The 19,998-nt window shown below is 45.5% G+C and overlaps 1 protein-coding gene across 3 annotated transcripts in view; it reads right to left on the bottom strand.

Annotated features, from left to right (window-relative positions):
• The window catches only part of Mtap (methylthioadenosine phosphorylase), a 75,372-nt gene that overhangs the window by 35,440 nt on the left and 19,934 nt on the right, over positions 1-19,998 (bottom strand). The window contains exon 1 of one of the 3 annotated variants that reach the window (XM_021647022.2): positions 9,939-10,100. The exons of 1 other annotated variant lie outside the window; for it this stretch is intronic. In XM_021647022.2, the coding sequence (XP_021502697.1) occupies positions 9,939-9,971 (33 nt within the window). In that variant the 5' untranslated portion in view covers positions 9,972-10,100. Of the gene's footprint in view, positions 1-9,938; positions 10,101-12,594; positions 19,473-19,998 lie in introns of those variants that run through there. One more of the 3 variants, XM_060365837.1, reaches the window with a different exon arrangement.

Here is a 19,998-nt window from a genome sequence, read left to right as displayed (position 1 = left end):
CTACAGGGAATGCCTATGGGCTGAAGTGTGCCTGGGTCCAAATTTATACACACGTTATGATGCTCAGTACTTTAGTGACAGGGTCAAACCTAAAAAAAAATACTGATGGGCTTAGGAAAAGAAATTGCAACAGACAGCTACACCCAGAAGGAAGACCACAGAAGCCTGAGAACTGAAGTTCTCAGAAAACAGAGGCCGCTCCCAGCTTAAAGATTCTACAAGGCTGATGGACTCATTAGGACTTCTGGACTGTAAGGAGATGAGATGCTGCAGCTCCAGAGTCAAACCCTAGGCCACACCTTTGGTTCTCCTGCCTGCCCACGTCTCACCCACCAAAGAGCTACCGGCAGCGGACACATGGAATCTATTGATTTAGCAGTCCACCAAGCTCTAGCAGCTTGACGCTAAGAATGTCATCAGATGAAATCCGAAAGGCGTCCTGCTCTGCCGTAAACGGTCTAATCTCAGTTCCCACCAACCTATTTGACTTATGACTTCATTTTATTCTGCAACAAAAGAAACTTCATGAAACTGTTTATACACTGAAACATTTTCTTCGGGGCAACTCATCTTGGCTCAAATATCTCCTATTCCATTTGAGAGATTTAAAAAAAAAAAAAACCCCAAACGTGGTCATCCAAAACCTAAAAGCCCAGGAGGGTGACCACAGAAGAAAGCAACCCTGTTGGCAGATTATTACAAGGCTCCAGCACTGGGAGGCGGTGTTTGCTGCTCAGGCTCTCCGGCCTGCAGAGCTCTGTTAAGGCCATACTAGCAAACCAACATAGGCACAGAAGTCCCAGAAGCCTGGCAGACCACAGCAGCCGTGGCTCACGTCACAGACCTTTAGACACCCCAAAGCCGGTACGGCTCCCACCTGAAATCGACTAGCGGTTTCTGAGGAGCATTTTCGTCAAAACTCACCATATTCATTCCAAGCCTCCCCTGCTTATGGAACGAGGGCAGGATGTGGCCTAGGCTCCTTCCTACTCAGCTGATGGGTATCAGCATCCACTCTACGCCAAAGTCAGGCCCAGAGCTGCAGGAGATCTGATTAATGGGCAAGGCACACACTTTATTCAAAGCTTGTTGGTTGGTTCTAGTGTGTGGCTCTGCTTCAAACACAGATTTCTTACAAAGCGAGCTAGACGAGAACGGCAGGCTGTATAATGTCCCCCGTGCTAGTCAGCTGACTTTCTGTCACTGGGGCAGAACAACATCTGTGAGGAAAAATAAGAAGGACAGTTTACTCTGACTCAGAGTTTTCATCTGTGGTCACCTCAAGGCTGAGCCTGTGACTGGGTGCAGAGGCTCACCCAGAGGAAAGCTGCTCAAATCACTGCTGTAAAATGGGAAGGCCTGCAGTTCCAACACCCGCTACCAGTACGTCTCAAATGACTCAGCTTCCTTCTAAGCTCCCAACAACACAGCAGGTTGTAATGCCTTCAGCTCTTGGGCTCTTACAGAATATTTAGAATCCAAACTACAAAAGGCTCCCCCTAAGAGATGATTACAGCCTAGACCCCAGAACCTATATATGCTTTTCCATGTAAATAAATTAAGACAGAAGACTATCCTGAACTATCTGGATGGGCCCTAAATGGAATCCAGAGAGTGCTGGTAACAGGAAGTTAAGAGGGAGAAGGCCACGTGGTGATGGAGGATGTGGTAGGTAAGGCTGGGACACAAGTACTGGTGTCTCTAGAAGCTGTAGAATCAAGTCAAATAATGCTTCCTACCTGCAAGAGGAACCGGCTCAAGTGCAAACGTGTACAACCACTTTGAAAATTAATCTGGCAGTTTCTCAGACATCGGGGTATAAACCCAAAAGATGTTCTACCATACCACAAGGACATTTACTCTATGTTCACAGCAGCTTTATTCGTAATAGCCATTAACTGGCAACAACCTAGATGTCCCTCAACCAAAGAACGGATACAGAAATTGTGGTAAATTTACACAATGGAAGACTACTCAGCTGTTAAAAACAGAGACATCATGCAATTTGCAGGCAAATGGATGGAATTAGAAAATACACTGAGTGAGGTACCACAGACCCAGAAAGAATCTCACTCAGGAGTAACAGGCATCTGGTGTACACGGAGGGACATACCTGGTTGGGAGAGCGGGTGGGAAGAGGAGCAGGGGTGGCAACCAGGTGTGGAGAGAATGGATATTGTTGGGGAGGCGTCTCTAGGACAGGGGAGATTCCTAGAAGCGGGGGATATAGAGCCTGAAGTTGCCACCTTGGGTATCCAGAGTTGGGGCTTCCGGTGGAGGGAGGAAGACATCAGCTCACCCATAAAAATCTCCGACCCAACACTTGTTCTCCTTACAAGAAGTGTAGGGAAGCCAGAGACACGTGAATCTCTGAGTTCAAGGCCAGCTTGGTCTACAGGATGAGTTCCAGGATAGCCAAGGATAGATACAGAGAAACCCTGTCTTGAAAAGCCAAGAAAGAAAGAAAAAAGAAAAGAAGTATAAGGAAAAAGATAGAGCAAAGATTGAAGGAATACCCAACCAATGGCTGGCCCAACTTGAGACCCAACCCACGGGAGATAGCTAATCCCTGATACTATTAATGATACTCTGCTGTGCTTGCAGACAACAGGCCTAGCGTAACTATCTTCTGAGAGGCTTCATCTATCAGCTGATGGAAACAGATGGGAGACCCACAGCCAAACATCAGGCGGAAGTTGAGTCTTTTGGAAGAGCTGGGGAAGGATGAAGGGAGCCAGAGGAGTCAAGGTATGGGGCTCTCCTGGATACGGTTTAAGTCCGCAGCCTCCGGACAGCCACTTATTTGCCCTCGGTCTATGATGATAGACTCCCTTTTCTCAGCGGGTTTTAAAAGTCTCCCCTGATCTGGATGATCCCAGGTCTTATAAGGAGGTACTGGAAGATTAGAGGCCAGACCCATCCCAATAAGAAAACTGCTCTAGCAAGCATCTAGGAATCCCTAGAATAGCCCCACCCTGCTAAAGAGTTTAATCCAGCAGTGACCTTCCATTGTTCTTGGAGATTCCTGCCACAATGGCAATGCTGTATTTTCCTTGTGATAGGATCATGAAGTATCCCTGACCCCTGACTCCAACGAATCAAGCACATTCACCCTCAGAATCCCTCCCTTTGGCCAGGGTTTATATTGCCTTTGAGTTCACATGAATAAGGTAAACGCTTTTTCACTTCAAGACCCTCTGAGATCCGTCATTTAGCCTCACCCAGCCTGTGTCTCAGCTGCAAGCTGACCAGGCCTGGGCTTTCAACCGCACCTCTGCCATGTCTTAGCACAGCGGAGTAAGGAGGAGCTGTAACACTTTGGTGTTACAAAGTCATAGAGGTTGGATTGCCCGAGCTTCCATTGCCATGGCAATGGCAATCTCATGCTAAAAGAGCTAAACTGGAACACTGTGGAAAATCTTCTCCACACCCCAGAGTAGCGTTGGGCCTCACCCTAAGGCGCCCTAGCTGCCCCTGAGAGGAATGGAACCCCCATTCTCAGAACCCCTATTCTCTGTCTGGAAGCTGAACTCCAGGCCCCCGCAAAATGGAGAACTACAAAGGACTCCATAGGAAGACCTACTAAGTCAACGAACCTGGGCCCATAGGAACCCACAGACAATGAACCCCCAACCAAAGAGCATGCATGGGCTGGACCTAGGTCCCCTGCACATATGTAACAGATCTGCAGTTTATTCTTTATGTGGGTCCCCTAACAGAGCAGGGTCTCTGTTGCCTGCCTTTGGATCCCCTTCCCCTAGCTGGATTGCCTTGCTCTTCTCAGTGGGAGAGATGGAGCTTAGTCCTGCTGTGACCAGGGCAGGTAGGTACACATGGGGGGGGGCACTCCCCTTCTCTGAGTAGATGGAGGGAGAAGGGAAGCAGGTGTGAGGGTGAGACTGGAAGAGGAGGGAGGCTTCAATCAGGTTGTAAAGTGATTAAATAAATTAACAAATAAAAAAAGAGGAGTAAGCCCCAAAATGAGAGGCTCATTTTGGACTCAAGGGCCCACAAACTGTGAGAACACATTGGTGTTTGAAGGCAATCAACATGAATTGCTTTTGCAGCCACTGTGTACAAACACAGTGAGAACGAATCATGCCCATACTTTCCAAAGCTCCCCTATGTCAGCACTGTGTAAGTCTGCAGGCATCTTAAATCCTTAGCTAGTTAGCACCCATATCGCTGGGCCATACTCTATAAACTTAACGAGCTGAAGCCCAGGATTTTGCTATCTAACAGGGTACCAGATGAGGCAGACTCATTGCATCCTTTGAAAACCACTGAGGTACCGATTAGAATACACTTATAATCACCATTAAGGATCTAGGCACCATCACAAGCAAATATTTATGTTATCTGTTTTCTCATCTTTTTTCTATGTGGGTCAGATTTTTAATTAGCATGCAGAACCAGTTTGAAAATCAAATGAACTGCTGAATCATATCAATTTCTGTTCCTACCCTACCACCCCTAGCAAAACACAAAGAACAAAAAGTAACTCCCTCAAGGCATCTTTGGCCCTTTTTCTGCCTGCTTTTAGATACACAAAACCCAGGGTTCCTACCTCTCCTCACCAGGAGGTCGCTCAGACAATGGCCCAGGGGTCTTTAACTAAATATGAAATAGCTTCCCAGGGCACATGTGAGTGTGCAACATATTCAGCTGTCACAGTGGGGAGGAGATACTGTTTGCACTTTGTTGGAGTTTTAGGATGTGTTCTGTGTGCTGCAAAGCTCAGGACAATCTTAAAGAAGAATCTTATAGGAGTCAACCATGCTCAACACAGCCCAAAGGAGGGTTTGTTTGTTTGCTTTTGAGATAGTTTCTCTGTGTAACAGAGCCCTGGCTGTCCTGGGCTCATTTTATAGACCAGGCTGGCCTCAAACTCACAGGGATCCACCTGCCTCTGTCTCCCAAGTGCTGGGATAAAAGACAGGGGCCAGAGTTTTAAAAGGCATTTTCCTAACCAGGACACTCTGATTTGCTGTCTCCCTTCATACCAGTGTTTGAGGTCGACTACTGACCTACAGAAGGTCCACATACCCTCTATCACTCTAAACGTGGTTAACATTATTTCCTTATCTCCCAGAAACTGGCCAGGGGCAATCCAGATCACTGAAGCAGCTTTTCAAATATCCCCTCCCTCTCTGGATGCCAAAGAGTCTGTAGGCCTTCTGTAGAGTCAAGCATACCACCAGCCCATGGCTAAAGCTGGACAATGTTTCCCTGAAGTCTCTCCGGACAATAGTAGCTATTAATCCCTGGCCCCTGCCTCCTGCTACCTCCCATCCATAGCTGCTTCATGGGCAGGAACTGTTACACTGTCTCTATTATCTCCCACTGTGGGAACCTGGACATACTCTGCAGCAACTCTACTGCTGTACCTCATGCTTTCCTTGGCCCCCCAAGCAGAAACATGCTAGCAGAAGAAATACCGTATTTACCCTCCAGGCTTTTATTTGGAAGTAATTCCTCAGCACCTTTGGGGTTGGAAGCCAGACACAGAGGCCACCCTTTCCTTCTTGCTATACTCCCCACATCTTATCTCCACTCTGCCTGCAGATCCTCACTACTTCTGTGGCTGCCAGAGCAGACTGGCACAAGTGCAATGGCTTCTGGCCAGAGGCTCTCCTTTGCCCAGTACAGGCAATTCTGTACAGAGCAGCCAAGCAATCACTTAAAAATATAAATCAGACACTACCTCTCTATTCAGAATCCTTAAATGGCTTCCAAAGCATTTAGAATCAAATCCAACTTTTTTTTTTTGTTGGCTTGTTTTTATTATTTTTTTGAGATAGGGTCTAACTGTGTAGCCATAGTTGACCTGGAACTCACCACACAGACCAGGCTAGCTTCAAACGAAGGGCTATGCCTGTGCCTGCCTTTGCCTCCAGGGTACTGGGTTCAAAGGTGTGTGCAAATATAAATTCTTTCTCATAGTTTACATCCTGAAGGCCTACACCCAGATACTTCTCATATCACAAGCAGAGGTATCTATTTCAAGGCTGTCATGCTTATTTCTTCCCCAGTCCTAGCAGGCCACTAAAATCTCAGGTTCTTTATCATCATCTCAGCTATCAGTTTGTCTTCCATGAAGTTCCTACAATAAAATCAGACTTACAAACTTATTTCTTGCAATTTGCAGGCCCTTAAGTTCAAGATAAAGGCCAACTCAGTGTCTGGGAGAGCCTGCTCTTTGGTTCATAGGTCTATGGCAGAACCATGAGGCTCTGTTACAATGGTGCTATTGCCCTCATGGAAGCTCCGTGATCATGACATAATCCCCTCCAGCCACCCCATCTCCTCAAACAGCGACATTAGCAGCACAGCTTTAAAACCATCACCTAATGGCCCTTTCTGTCCGCTCCCAGGACTATTACTAACTAGTCCATACATATTATTTAGTCTTCCAGCCCCAGTAAAAGACGAACGTAAAGAAAAAGGGTCACTGTTTTACTCAAATATGTATTCTCAGAGCCTGGTAGGTCTCCAGTACTTCTGGGTGGGATTCTGCCAGTAGACAGCTAAGTTTCATTGAGTTACCAAGCATTACACTGCCCATATAAAACCGGAGGCTTTTCATCTGAATGGTCATCTGTATTATCTCTCAAACCAAGGGCATCAAATTTAAACTCACAATCCTGGTAATGTTTCCATTTTTTTACAAAGGAAGGTATCAGGGTTGGCTGGCATTAATGGAACGAGAACTAAGCTGGATATGTGCAACATGCTTACTGAATTTAAATCCAACATCTCAAAGTAGCTGTGACTAGCACTGGTCTTCTATTGGAGGACCCTAGGGCTCACTGCCTATTAGAGCACATTGCGGACAGAAGGCAGCCAGCACTGGAGCAAGAAGCCAGGGCTCTCAGTTCCGATTTTTGGGTCCTTGATACCAACGTGGGAATTTTTCCACTGAGAAACTGAGAGACCAAAAGATTAAGAATAAGCAGTTATTATTAATGTTTAAGGCCTGAACTAGCTGGGTGAGGTCCAGTAATGCCCTGAGGGGAAGAACCCGCCTTACTGCATTCTTTCCACACTCACTAGAGATACAGTTGCTAGGAAACTGGCCCATCCCCCTAGGGAGGGATACCAGATCATTAATGGTTTGGGGACCTTCCTATAGCCAATCAATTCAAAATGCAGCATTTTGACCAACAGATGCTTGCCAGGCAGGAATCGCCCCTGCCTTGGGCATGCTGGGAGGGACCAGAATCTTTAAATCACCCAACTAACCAGAGCACGGGGCTCTCTCCTCTCACCGCTTCGGCGGTGGGGGACGTGACCCCAAACTGCAGCTTGTAATGATTTATAATAAAAAGATCCTCATGTGCATTGCAACGGCAGTCTTTTGGGGTATCGCAATCCGTGCACAACAGTACCCAACTGAACTGTCATTTCTCAGTAACAGAAGAAATGGTGCAATGAGCCAGGCCACATGCCACCTGCCAGACACCAATGAGACTCCTCACCCATACTTGGAGAATGCCCAGTGGTTTTTGCAGTGATGGCCTGTGCATATGTGCAGCCCAAGCTCTCTGTTTCCTAAGGTAGGATGACTCCTTCACTCACATAGTAAAGCAACACAGAGGCCATGTTTCAGGTCTAAGAAACTATCTCACATCTACTTGCTGGGAACACCGGGTTTAAAGTGTAACTGTCTTTATCTAAACCCTGTTTGTTATATAGGACACTGAAGTTGACCTTTCAGGGCCTCAGCTTTACCTCTGTAAGAAAGAGTGTGCATGGTCTTGTGGTCTCAAACAAGCCACCCCTATTACCAGATGATGTACAGATAATAAAATACAGTCCATGTCTGGTGAGTGTATACATACACGTATCATGGATGTGCATATGAAGAAGCCATAGGCAGACATCAGCTGTCTCTCTCATGTAATCTTAACCTATCTTTCAATGAGAAAGGAGAAAGGCATTCTCACTGAATAGGGAGTTCACCAATTTGGCCAGGCTGGCCAGTTTTCAGGCTCAGAGTCTACCTGTGTCTGCCTCTGTACTGTCAGGACTGTAGATGCTACCTCTGCAAGCAGCTACCCGACCCCGAATCCCATGGGGGTGGAGGGTCCAAATTCATGTTCTCACATTTGGGTAGCAAGTACTCCAAAGACTGGGCTACTTCATTCCCTAGTCCTAAGATACGTTTTTCAATACGTTATTTCACTGTTTATGGGCCCTTTGTATTTTCTATTTAGAATGCTGCCTGAACAGTTTGTGGACTATGGTGTTGGCACCAGTTCTTACCAGCAATGCTCTCACCTGTTCCAGCCTCAAGGACAGAAATCAGCAGGCATCCCTACCACCATTTATAGCTCTAAGTTTTATTTCAAAAGCTTGCCAAGATAAAAAAAAAATACATTATCATTCAATATTTACATAGCTGCGCCTGCTCCTAAGTGGACCGCATTCATTTTACAAGGAAACTGTGTGCCAGGCAGAATGCTAACCAGATCAAGGCGAATTCTTTCTGTTGAAATATACTGGTCCTTGCATGGATAGTATTATCCCAATTGGGCCGAGTGAGTGAGAAGTACCAGCCATTTTGGCTTTACTCACACTGTAGGTCAGAGATGAATCTATCTTCTAATCATAGGCCTCTACCTCAGTGAAAGTATTTGGGTTCGACACGACAAGATACCCTAAGGACAGTTTATTAATCTGTCCCCCACTTTATACGAAGTTTAGGGAGAGGTGTGACGCTGTGGCCTAATGATAATGATGGACATAGTTTGGAATTATCTCCACTCCTAAAAACTCAAGTATTCCCAATACAGACATTATGATTCTAGCCTTTCCAGCCTACACTGTAGCAAAATTCCCACTTTATAAATACGTGTTGACCTTTTCTGGCCCATTCCTGCTGACTGGAACGGAGGCTTTTTATAAATGTAAATAATCCTTTTCAAAATGTTAAAAACAAACAAACAAACAAACAAAACAAAACAAAACAGGCAGGCTGCAGGCTAACTGCAGGTATTGGCCTCTTTCAAGGGAATCAAAAAGAATGCCTGGAGAACACAGTGCATTTCCTGTACCACAAGCTAGAAATTCCTAAAGTGAATCAAGTTTATTGCGCTCTTGGCTAATAATAAACAGCCTAGAAAGGACTTAGACTTTTCCACTCCATACTCATCAATCAGGACTTGTTTAAAAGACCCAGGGGAAGACTCAGAACTCATGGTCTCCTCTAGCCAGCGGTTCCCGGGCGCACAAGAATCCCTTGGGTAGAGATCTCTGGGGACCGGGGACTCGAGGCCCAAGAAAATAGCTCTAACTTTCACGGCTGCAAAACGGTTTAAGGACAGAGGCCTCCAGGCTGGGAGCGGCCCTAACAGATGGGAGCGGTCTGCACGCCGCCGTTAAAAGTCTCAAAGCTCACACAGCTCTGCGCTACCGGCGTAAAACAAAGCAAAAGGAAATCTAAGTTGGGGAGCGGGGCGGGGGGGAGAGGAGGAGGAGACGAAGCCAGAGGCGTGCAAAAGAGCAAGTGCACAGCTCTCCCACGTGGGCCAAGTCAAGGGAGCGGAAGCGCGAATCCCGTAAGGCTAAAAGGACCGGCGCAGCAGCCGCAGGAGCTGGGCCACGCGTCAGCTCCCGCCGGGGCATCTCCGGAGAGGAGTTACGGGCATTAAGAAAGGGTGGCATCCCGTTTGCAGGCTGCGCATAGCTCCCCTCACCCCCAGTCCCCAACCCATCCGAGCACCGGTTACCACCGTACAGGCCCGGTATGCCGATGAGTTCAAAGGCTGGGGGAATGGGGGTGTGCTGGCGGCGGGTGCCGCGCCCCTGTCCCTCTCCGCTGTGCCACGAGTGGGGGGCGACCAGGCTGGGGATCCACCCAGGAGGCGCGGCCCCAGCGGAGGCGCCAATGGAACCCGGCAGGGCTGACCCCTCTGCAGCTTGTAGGGTGATCTCACCTTCACCGCCGAGCAGGCGGCGCCCGAGGCCATGTCTGCACCGGGGAAGTCCACAGCAGGCGGCGGCGCGGGACCGGGAGTCGGCGGCGGAGCCAGCGCAGCGCGGGAGTGAGCAGTGCGGGGGCCCGCGGGCTCTGGCTCCGCCTCTTCCTCCCGGGGAGCTCGGGATTGGCTGCCCTTCTGGCACCCTCCTCCTCAAATCAGGTTCCCGCCTCCCGACCCCTGGGCACACTTTTCGGTTTCTCGGGGCTTCTGTGGCTGTGCCGTTCCACGGCGTGTCCGCGATCGAGGTAGACAAGCAGTCACTTGAGGACGTGCTCGGCGCCTAGTCTTTTAACTTTTTCACAAGAACTTCGGGAGGTGGTGCAGCTCTGGACTGCACTGGCTGCTCCGGTGGCCTGGGCTGAAAAATCAGGCCCTGCGGCATTCCAGCCCGGCTTTTGGGAGAGCGAAAGGAGGCTGAAGGGTGCTACCGGAGCTTCCCGCCCCCAGAGCTCTGATTTACAAACTGATTTACTCACCTTCAGTTTGCCTGCCTAGTGCTACCAAGCAAGGGGCATTTCTTTTTCTTTCTTTATTATTATTTTTGTTATCATTATTTTAATTCTTCATACAGTGCCTAGGGGTACAGATTTGCAGTCCCAGCCACTCATGATGCCAGAGCCCAAGTATGGCAAGTTCAAGGTCCGGCTTGGCTACAGAGTGAGTTCAAGGCCATTCTGAGCAATCATAAGAGCCTAACTCAAAAAGCAATAAGAAGGCTTGGTATTTAGCTCTGCACTAGAGTGTTTATCTAACATCCAAGGATTCCCAATAAAACAAAACGTCCCTTGCCAAGGCAGCATACAGTACAGCAGGATTTTCAGAGTCAGGACCTGTGTTGCCATGATGAATTACCAGCAGGACTCACTCAGACCCCAGTGACCTTTTCCCTGGATACTCACCCTCACAGGCTCTATCCTTTCTCCGCTAGGATGATTATTATAGCCTTTGATGGAATAAGCTGTCTCAAGCAAAATTTGGCTTAGCAGCTATCTTGTTTTATTTTTTTAAGATTTTTTTTATTTATGTCTATGTGTGCACGCATATGCTTGCAACTCTCTCTCTCTCTCTCTCTGGGTGTGTGTGTGTGTGTGTGTGCAGCTTGCTGCAAGCCTGATGGCTTCAGTTTGATATCAGAACCCACATGGTAAGAGATGAGAACCAACTCCTACGGATTGTTCTGACCTCATGCATGCTTGAAGGCATGTACATACACGAGCGAGCATGCGCGCTCGCACAAGCACACACACACACACACAGTAAATCTACTAGAGAAAAGCCAGGAGCTTGAGAATACTTGGTGAATGAGAGCAATTTTCTCAAGGCCTCTCCGCTGATGGATCTGTTGGGCCTTTGGAAGCTTGCTATGCAGCGTGGACTCGGTTCAGAGTTTTACATCCTGTAGATGAGACAGATCTTAACCCAACTTCGTGCAAGCAGGTCTAGGCTCTTCTCATCGATGCCTCTCTGTGGAAAGCTAGCCACACATAATAGATGTATTATATAATAGATTCCTAGACAGAAAAGAAGTTTGAAGTGGGATATACCGCCCTTCCTGGAGTTCCTCCTGTGAGGTGCCGGCCACACTCAAGCGGTTCCTGTAAGACCATGGACGCCTGTGAGGATGGACTTGTTCCGAGCCTGCTCGGACTTTCCCAGTGATATACCTTACATTACATTTCACTGAATAAATCTGTAATTCTGGACTAAATTGAAACAATTTCCTGCGCTCTTCTAAGAAATGTGGCGCCCCTTAGAAGTTGTTGGGTACTGTTTCCTTCTCCATATATGGGGATGCGTGGTTCAGGAAAAGCTGCTCCACTCCCACCCCACCCTCCAAGGGGTCTTAGCAGCTTCCTTCATTGTACGTTACAGAAAAGAGATGAGTGTGTGATTTTACATTACAAATGACAACCATAGGATTTTCTATGGTTGATTTTCTATTTTCTGAAACTTTTATTTAAAAGAGGTGTGTGTTTGAGTGTGTGTACTTTTTGTGATTTTGGGATATTGAAAGTTCCAGCTGTGCTTCCAGAGGTCAGAAGACAATTCATAGGAATAGCTCTTTTTTTTTTTTTTTAATTTTTATTTTTTGCTGCCACCTGTGAGAACTGGGATTCAAACTCATCAGTTCTGGATACAAGGCCCTCTACCCACTGAGTGATCTTGTTAGGTCAAATATTTTATTTTAGAAGACCATGTCAAACTGGAGTTGTAGAAAGTTTAGAAACATAATATTCTGGGCCAGGCATGGTGGTGCATACCTTTAATCCCAGCATTTGGGAGGCAGTGGCAGGCAGATCTCTGAGTCTGAGGCTAGCTTGCTTTACATAGTGAATTCCAGGCCACAGCTACATTCTAAAAAAGAGAAGAAACCAAACCATACGTTCTAATAAATACAATCCAGCCTTGTCAGAAATAGGTTTCACTGATTAATAAAAGAATCAGCAGGATATGATAAGTTGAAACAATGAGCAGAAAGAGAACGCTAAAATAGTAAAATACGAAAGTGATTATATATATATATATATATATATATATATATATATCAAGGCAATGCATCTATTTCCTATGGAATCCTTTCTGATCAGCAGATACAGTTCACATCTGTGACTGAAGAAGAATGGGATACCAAATTTCATTTATTATTTGTTATTATTTATGTGAGTTTGTGTGTGTGTGTGTGTGTGTATGTGTAGAGAACAATTTGGTGAAGTCATTTCTGTCCTAGTTTTATTGGGACCCATGAATTAAACTCAGGTCAGTAGGCTTTCATGGCAAGCTCCCTTCACCACTGAACTATCACACCAACCTATAACATCAATAATCTGCAAAGTAATACCTAAAATCATAACTGTTGAGCTCTTACCAATAAGAGACAATAAGGCAAGTTTTATCCCTTGGGGAAGGAGCCAAAATTGAGCAGCCTGTGAAACTCAAAGATGCAGGCAGTAACTGAAGAAATGACCGTGGCCGCATTCCCATGTAGCTGTGCATTTATAGGCACTAACATGACAAAACACTTTTGTCTGGTGATTTTTCCAGACACTTAAGATTACAAAGTCACCTTGAAGAGATGTAGAAAACAAATGGAGAACTCAGCTGCTCCTTTGCTACTCAGAGTTTGCAGATGGGATTGCTCTTAGGAAGACTTGTGGGTTCATGCTTCGCTGTGGTGGCATGAAAGGGTTGGTGCTAACAACTTTGCCCTATTGTGTATATATATTATATACACTTTTGGATTTTCTTTTTCTTAGTAAGTATGTAATATAAGAATGGCAAAAAAATTAAATAATATGTGGTTTCCTTTTTGGGTTTTGGGTTATTATGGGGAATACCATGAGACAAGAAATGCCAAGGCTAAATCTGGGAAAGTAACTAATATCTGTTATACCTTTTGATTCCCATTCTTGTTACATTTCCCCTCCACCAACCTATAAACTTATTTTATGAAGATAATTCTAAACAAGTACCCAAGACACGCTATAACCATGCCTCTTTTTCTCAGAGTCTCTATTATGTAGCTTTGGTTGTCCTAGAAGTCACTATGGAGAGTAGGTGGGCCTCAAAGTCACAGAGAGCCACTTGCCTCTGCCTCCTGAGTGCTGGGATTTCAGGCCTGCACCACTACACCCAGCCAACATTTATGAAACTGCTTTATAAAACTATACAGACATTCAGTGGCTTATCCTTTTATGCGTTGTGCATGTTTGGAGCATGCATGTGAGTATGCCAGTGTGCCTGTGCACATACATGTGAAGGCCAGAGGAGGATGTTACCTGCATCCTCTGTCACTTTCTGCCTTATTGCCTGATCCAGTGTCTTCCGCTGAGTTGGAAGCCTGCCAGGAGGCCTAGGCTCGACTGGCTGGCCAGTGAGCTCCCAGGATCTACCTGCCTCCACCTGGCAATGCTGGGATTACAAGTACGTGAAGACATATAAAGCATGTATTGGGGATTCAGATTCAAGTCTTAATGCTTGCATATCAACTTCTCCTACCCACTGAGCCATCCCCTGAGCCTTGACTTATATAATTTTGTTTTTAACATTTTTAACTTTTATTAATTACACTATATTCACTTTGTATCCCCCCATAAACCCCCTCCTCCTCCCTTCCTAAACTCACCTTCCCTCCCCCTTCTTCACGCATGCCCCTCCCCAAGTCCCCTGATAGGGGAGGTCCCTCTCTCCTTCCTTCTAATCTTAGTCTATCAGATCTCATCAAGAGTGGCTGCATTGTCATCTTCTGTGGCCTGGTAAAGCTCCTCTCCTCCCCCCTCAGGGAGGTGATCAAAGAGCAGGCCAATCAGATTACGTCAGAGGCAGTCCCTATTCCCATTACTATGGAACCCACTTGGACACTGAACTGCCATGGGCTACATCTGTGCAGGGGTTCTAGGTTAACTCCATGCCTGGTACTTGGTTGGAGTATGGGTCTCTGAAAAGACCCCTGTGTTCAAATTTTCTGATTCTGTTGCTCTCCTTGTGGAGTTCCTGTCCTCTCCAGATCTTACTATTTCCCACTTCTTTCATAAGATTCCATGCACTCTGCCCAACAGTTGGCCATAAGTCTCAGCATCTGCTTTGATAGTCTGCAGGGCAGAGCCTTTCAGAGACCCTCTGTGGCAGGTTCCTAACTTGTTTCCTGTTTTCTTCTTCTTCTGATGTCCATCCTCTTTGCCTTTCGGGATGGGGTGTGAGCATTTTAGTCAGGGTCCTCCCTCTTGATTAGTTTCTTTACATATACAGACTTTAGTAGGTTTATCCTATATTATATGCCTATATGTGTAAGTATATACCATGTGTGTCTTTCTGATTCTGGGACAGCTCACTCAGGATGATCCTTTCCAGTTCCCATCATTTACCTGCAAATTTCATGATTTCATTATTTTTCATTGCTGAGTAATATTCCATTGTGTAGATATACCACAATTTCTGTATCCATTCTTAAGTTGAGGGACATCTGTGTTGTTTCCATATAACAAATAAAGCTGCTACAAACATGGTTGAGCAAATGTCCTTACTGTGTACTTGAGCCTCTTTTGGATGTATGCCTAGGAGTGGTATGGCTGGATCTTGAGGAAACACTATTCCTAGTTGTCTGAGAAAGCTCCAGATTGATTTCCAGAGTGGTTGTCCAAGTTTACATTCCCACCAGCAGTGGAGGAAGGTTCCCCTTTCTCCACAACCTCTCCAGTATGTGTTGTCACTTTTGTTTTTGAACTTGGCCATTCTGATGGGTGTAAGGTGAAATCTCAGGGTCGTTTTGATTTGCATTTCCCTGATGGCTAATGAGGTTGAACATTTTTTTAAGTGTTTCTCTGCCATTTGATATTCCTCTACAGAGAATTCTCTGTTTAGCTCTGTTCCCCATTTTTTAATTGGATTACTTGGTTTGTTGCTTTTCAGCTTCATTAGTTCTTTATATATTTTGGATATTAGCCCTCTGTCAGATAAAGGGTTGGTGGAGATTCTTTCCCAATTTGTAGGAATTCGTTTTGTTTTGATGATGGTGTCCTTTGCTTTACAGAAGCTTTTCAGTTTCATGAGGTCCCATTTATTGATTGTTGCTCTTAGAGCCTGTGCTGTCGGTGTTCTGTTCAGGAAGTTGTCTCCTGTGCCAATGAGTTCTAGGCTGTTCCCCACTTTTTCTTCTAACAGATTTAGAGTATCTGGTTTTATCTTGAGGTCTTTGATCTACTTGGACTTTAGTTTTGTGCAGAGTGATAAGTATGGTTCTATTTGCATTTTTCTACATGTAGATATCCAGTTAGACCAGCACCATTTGTTGAAGATGCTATCTTTTCTCCATTGTATGGTTTTGGCATCTTTGTCAAAGATCAGGTGTCCATAAGTGTGTGGGTTTATTTCTTCTTTATTTCTTTCCTGACCCAGCTGTCATTTAGTAGCAAGTTGTTCAGCTTCCATGTATGTGTAGGCTTTTTGCTATTTCTGTTGTTGTTGAGGTCCAGCTTTATTCCATGGTGATTAGATAGGATACAAGGGATTATTTCAATCTTCTTGTATCTGTTGAAGCTCACTTTGTGACCAACCATATGGTCTATTTTGGAGAAGGTTCCATGAGGTGCTGAGAAGAAGGTAAATTCTTTTGTGTTTGGGTGTAAGGTTCTGTAAATGTCTGCTAGGTCCATTTGATTCATGACCTCTGTCAGAGACATTATTTCTTTGTTTAATTTCTGTTTTGTTGACCTGTCCTTTGTTGAGAGTGGGGTGCTGAAGTCTCCCACTATTAATGTGTGGGGATCTATGGGTGGTTTAAGTTTTATCAATGTTTCTTTTACAAATGTGGGTGCCCTTGTATTTGGGGCATAGATGTTCAGGATTGTGATGTCTTCCTGGTGGAATTTTTCCTTGATGAGTATGAAGTGTCCTTCCCTATCTCTTTTGATCAATTTTGGTTTAAAGACTATTTTATCAGATATTAGAATGGCTACTCCTACTTGCTTCTTGTGTCCATTTGCTTGGAAAGCCGTCTTCCAGTCCTTTACCCTCAGGTAATGTCTATCTTCTTGACTTAGGTGTGTTTCTTGTGTTTAGGTGTGTTTCAATGTAACAGATTGTTGGGTCTTGTTTATGCATCCATTCTCTTAGTCTGTGTCTTTTTATTGGAGAATTGAGTCCATTGATGTTGAGAGAGATTAATGACCAGTGGCTGTTAGATCCTTTGATTTTTATGTTAGCTGTGGTCATAAGTTTGTGTGCTTGGTTGCTTTTCATTTTATTGTAGTGAGGTTAATTATTTCCTGTGTTTTCTTGAAAGTAACTAGTTTTCTTGGGTTGTATTTTTCCTTCTAGTGTCTTCTGTAAAGCTGGATTTGTGTGTAGGTATTGTTGAAATTTGTTTTTGTCATTGAATATCTTGTTTTCTCCGTCTCTGAGGACTGAGAGCTTTGCTGGGTATAGTAGCCTGGGCTGACATCTGTGTTCTCTTAGGGCCTGCATGTTATCTGTCCAGGCCCTTCTGGCTTTCATAGTCTCTGTTGAGAAGTCAGGTGTGATTCTGATGGGTTTGCCATTATATGTTACTTGACCTTTTTCCCTTTCAGCTTTTAGTATTTTTTCTTTGTTCTGTATACTTATTGTTTTGATTATTATGTGTTGGGAGGATTTTCTTTTCTGGTCTAATTTATTGGGTGTTCTGTAGGTCTCTTGTATTCTTATTGGGCTCTCCTTTAATTTGGGGAAATTTTCTTCAATGGTTTTGTTGAAAATATTTTCTGGGCCTTGGAGGAGGGAATCTTCTTTTTCCTCTATTCCTATTATTCTTAGGTTTTGTCTTTTTAGGTTGTCTTGAATTTCTTGGATGGTCTTTGTCAGGAATTTTTTAGATTTAACATTTTCTTTGACAGATACATCGATTTCTTCCATTGCACCTTCCACACCTGAGATTCTTTCTTCCATCTCTTGTAGTCTATTGGTTATGCTTACCTCTGTGGTTCCTGTTTTCTTCCCTAAGTTCTTTCTCTCCACAATTTCCTCCATTTGTGTTTTCTTTAATTTTTCCAATTCTATCTTCAGATCTTGAGCCATTTTGTTGATTTCCTTCACCTGTCTGACTGTGTTTTCCTGTTTTTCCTTCAATTCCTTCAGCTGTTTGTTTGAACAATCCTCTGTTTCTTTTATTTCTTTTAGTGATTTAAGTATTTCCTCTCTAAAGGCCACAAACTGTTTAGCTGCAACTTCCTGTATTTCTTTACGGATGGCCATAATCTGTTTGAATTTATCTTCCTCTAGGAAGATAAATTTTATTTGTTTCTTCTATTATCCTCTTCATGAGCATAGATGTTAGGTCATCTTCCTGAATTTCAGTTATGCTGGGGTGTCCACGGCTACTTGCCCCTGGATAACAGGGTTCTGGTGATGCCATATTCCTCTGTCTTTTGTTGGTTGAGCTTTTACACTGGCCTCTACCCATTAGGCTATCTTAGGTATTGGGTGTTAGTTTCTGGTGGTTCCTAGAATCCTATAGTGGAGAGAATTCCCTTGGTAGAAAGATGGTTTTTTCCTGAAGGAAGCCTCCTCAGCTTTTTGGGTATGGCCACTGTATGGCCGGTGTTTTTCAGGAGTTGCCACAGCTCACCTCAGGGGTACAGACCTGAGTGGTAACTGTCGTCCTTGTTAGCTGAGAGGGCTCTCCTCTCACCCAGAGAAGTCCCGGAGACAGCTGTCCTGCTTCTGGATTTCTTGCTGTGAATTTAGTGAGCTGCTTCTGTAGCCTGAGTGTCCTGTGACTTGGTCAGTTTTGTTAGGGATAACTGGTTGCCCCTTGGAGCAGTATCTGGGGGTTGATCTCAGGGATTCTGGGCTCTTGTAGGTCTGACGTTGGAGCTCTGTGCCCCAGTACCCACAGTAATCTGTGGCAGGTGAGTACCGCTGTGGCAGGTGAGTACCGCTCTCCTGGTAGCAGCAGGCTAGCTGGTACACAGCAGGTCCCCGGGTTGGGCCGGTCTGTGGGACCTTTTCCAGGAATATATTGGGTGGTCTAAGCCCGTCCCCATTTGCTTCGTTCCCTGTGGGGATTTCTCCAGACAGGGACTCCAAGTGTCTGGTGCCCTGGTGTACACAGTTCGGTCTGTGACGAATAGTTGGTGCACAGCAGGTTTCTGGGCTGGCAGCATGCTCGCCCGCCGGTCTGTGGGACCTATTCCAGGGATATACTGGATGACCTAATTCAGCCCCCATTTCCTTCCTACCTGTGGGGTTTCCTCCTGACAGGATTCCTAGTCTCAATGCCCTGGGGCGCACAGTTCTGTTTGTGAAGAAGAGGAAAGTTGGGCGCCTACCAAGTCTCTGTGCTCGTGGCTGGAGCCCAGTTCAGTGATGGCGTCAGCGCACACCCGCTCGTCTGTGAGTCCTTTTCCAGGGAAAGACTGGGTGACCCGAGGCCAGTCCCGTTTCCTTCCTTCCCTGTGGGGTTTTCTCCCGACTGGGACTCCCAGTCTCTGGTGTTTTTGTGTCCACAGATCAGCCTGGGAAGGTGATGGGGACACACAGGAGTGTGGCTCTGGTCTGGGGACCTAGTGCCTGCGCGACCCGGGATCTCTTCCGGGTCTGGCTGGGTGGCCTGAGCGTGGATCCGACTGATTCCCTCGTCGTGGGGGTTTCCTCTCACCTGGGAAACACGATCGCTGTTGTTTTAGGGCCCAGAGTTCAGCCTCTTGGTTGCTGTATGGGAAATGTCCTGCTCCTCAGAAGCAGTGTTCTCCTGGCGCCGCCATCTTGTCCGCCCCTGTTTTTAACATTTTATATTATGCCTCCCAGCTTCCAGCTGCTAGTCAACAAGTACTGAGTGCTTGTCAGGAGTGGCTGTCACCTCAGGTCTGAAGCAATAGTCTTTCAATATCCCCTTGTAGAGGAGAAGCTGTGTGACATGGACAGAACCTCTCATGTAGTCTCTGGGTGCTGAGTCCTGGCCTCAAATCTCTGACCTATACAACCAGGTAGTGACCAAGAACAGTTGACCGAGGAAATCTGTTCAAACAAATTAAAAAATGAATCGCTATGCGTGACCGCCAGTCTGGTTTGGAACAGCCCTGCATTCTTTCCAATTGTAATAAATTAACGTACAACTCCAGATATCTAAAAATTTTTTATTAATTCTTTGATAATTTCACATACTGTATTTTGATCATTTCCCGCTCCTCCTTCTGTCTCTTCCCAGGCCCATTTCTACCTTCCTACCCCACAACTTCATGCTCTTTCTTTTATTAGTTAGCCATTAACTCCAATTTATGCTGCCCATATACTCCTGGCTATATACTATACTACAATGGCTGTGTACTGTATACTACATTAGAGTGTAATCAACCTATCAGAAATAACACCTTTAAAAAAAACTGACTCTGCCGACCCAGAAGTTATTAGCTATCCATAGATCCTCATGTAGCAGTAGGGGCTTATAAAATCCTTATTCTATGCTGGGATGTTGACTGGCTTGGTCATGGGCAGGTCTTGTGCAGACAACCACAGCTGCTGTGAGTTCATGATTGCCAAGGTC

Source organism: Meriones unguiculatus, chromosome 12, assembly GCF_030254825.1.
Source record: "Meriones unguiculatus strain TT.TT164.6M chromosome 12, Bangor_MerUng_6.1, whole genome shotgun sequence".
In the NCBI taxonomy this organism is placed as follows: domain Eukaryota; kingdom Metazoa; phylum Chordata; class Mammalia; order Rodentia; family Muridae; genus Meriones; species Meriones unguiculatus.
This window is presented reverse-complemented; position numbering and strand designations above follow the sequence as displayed.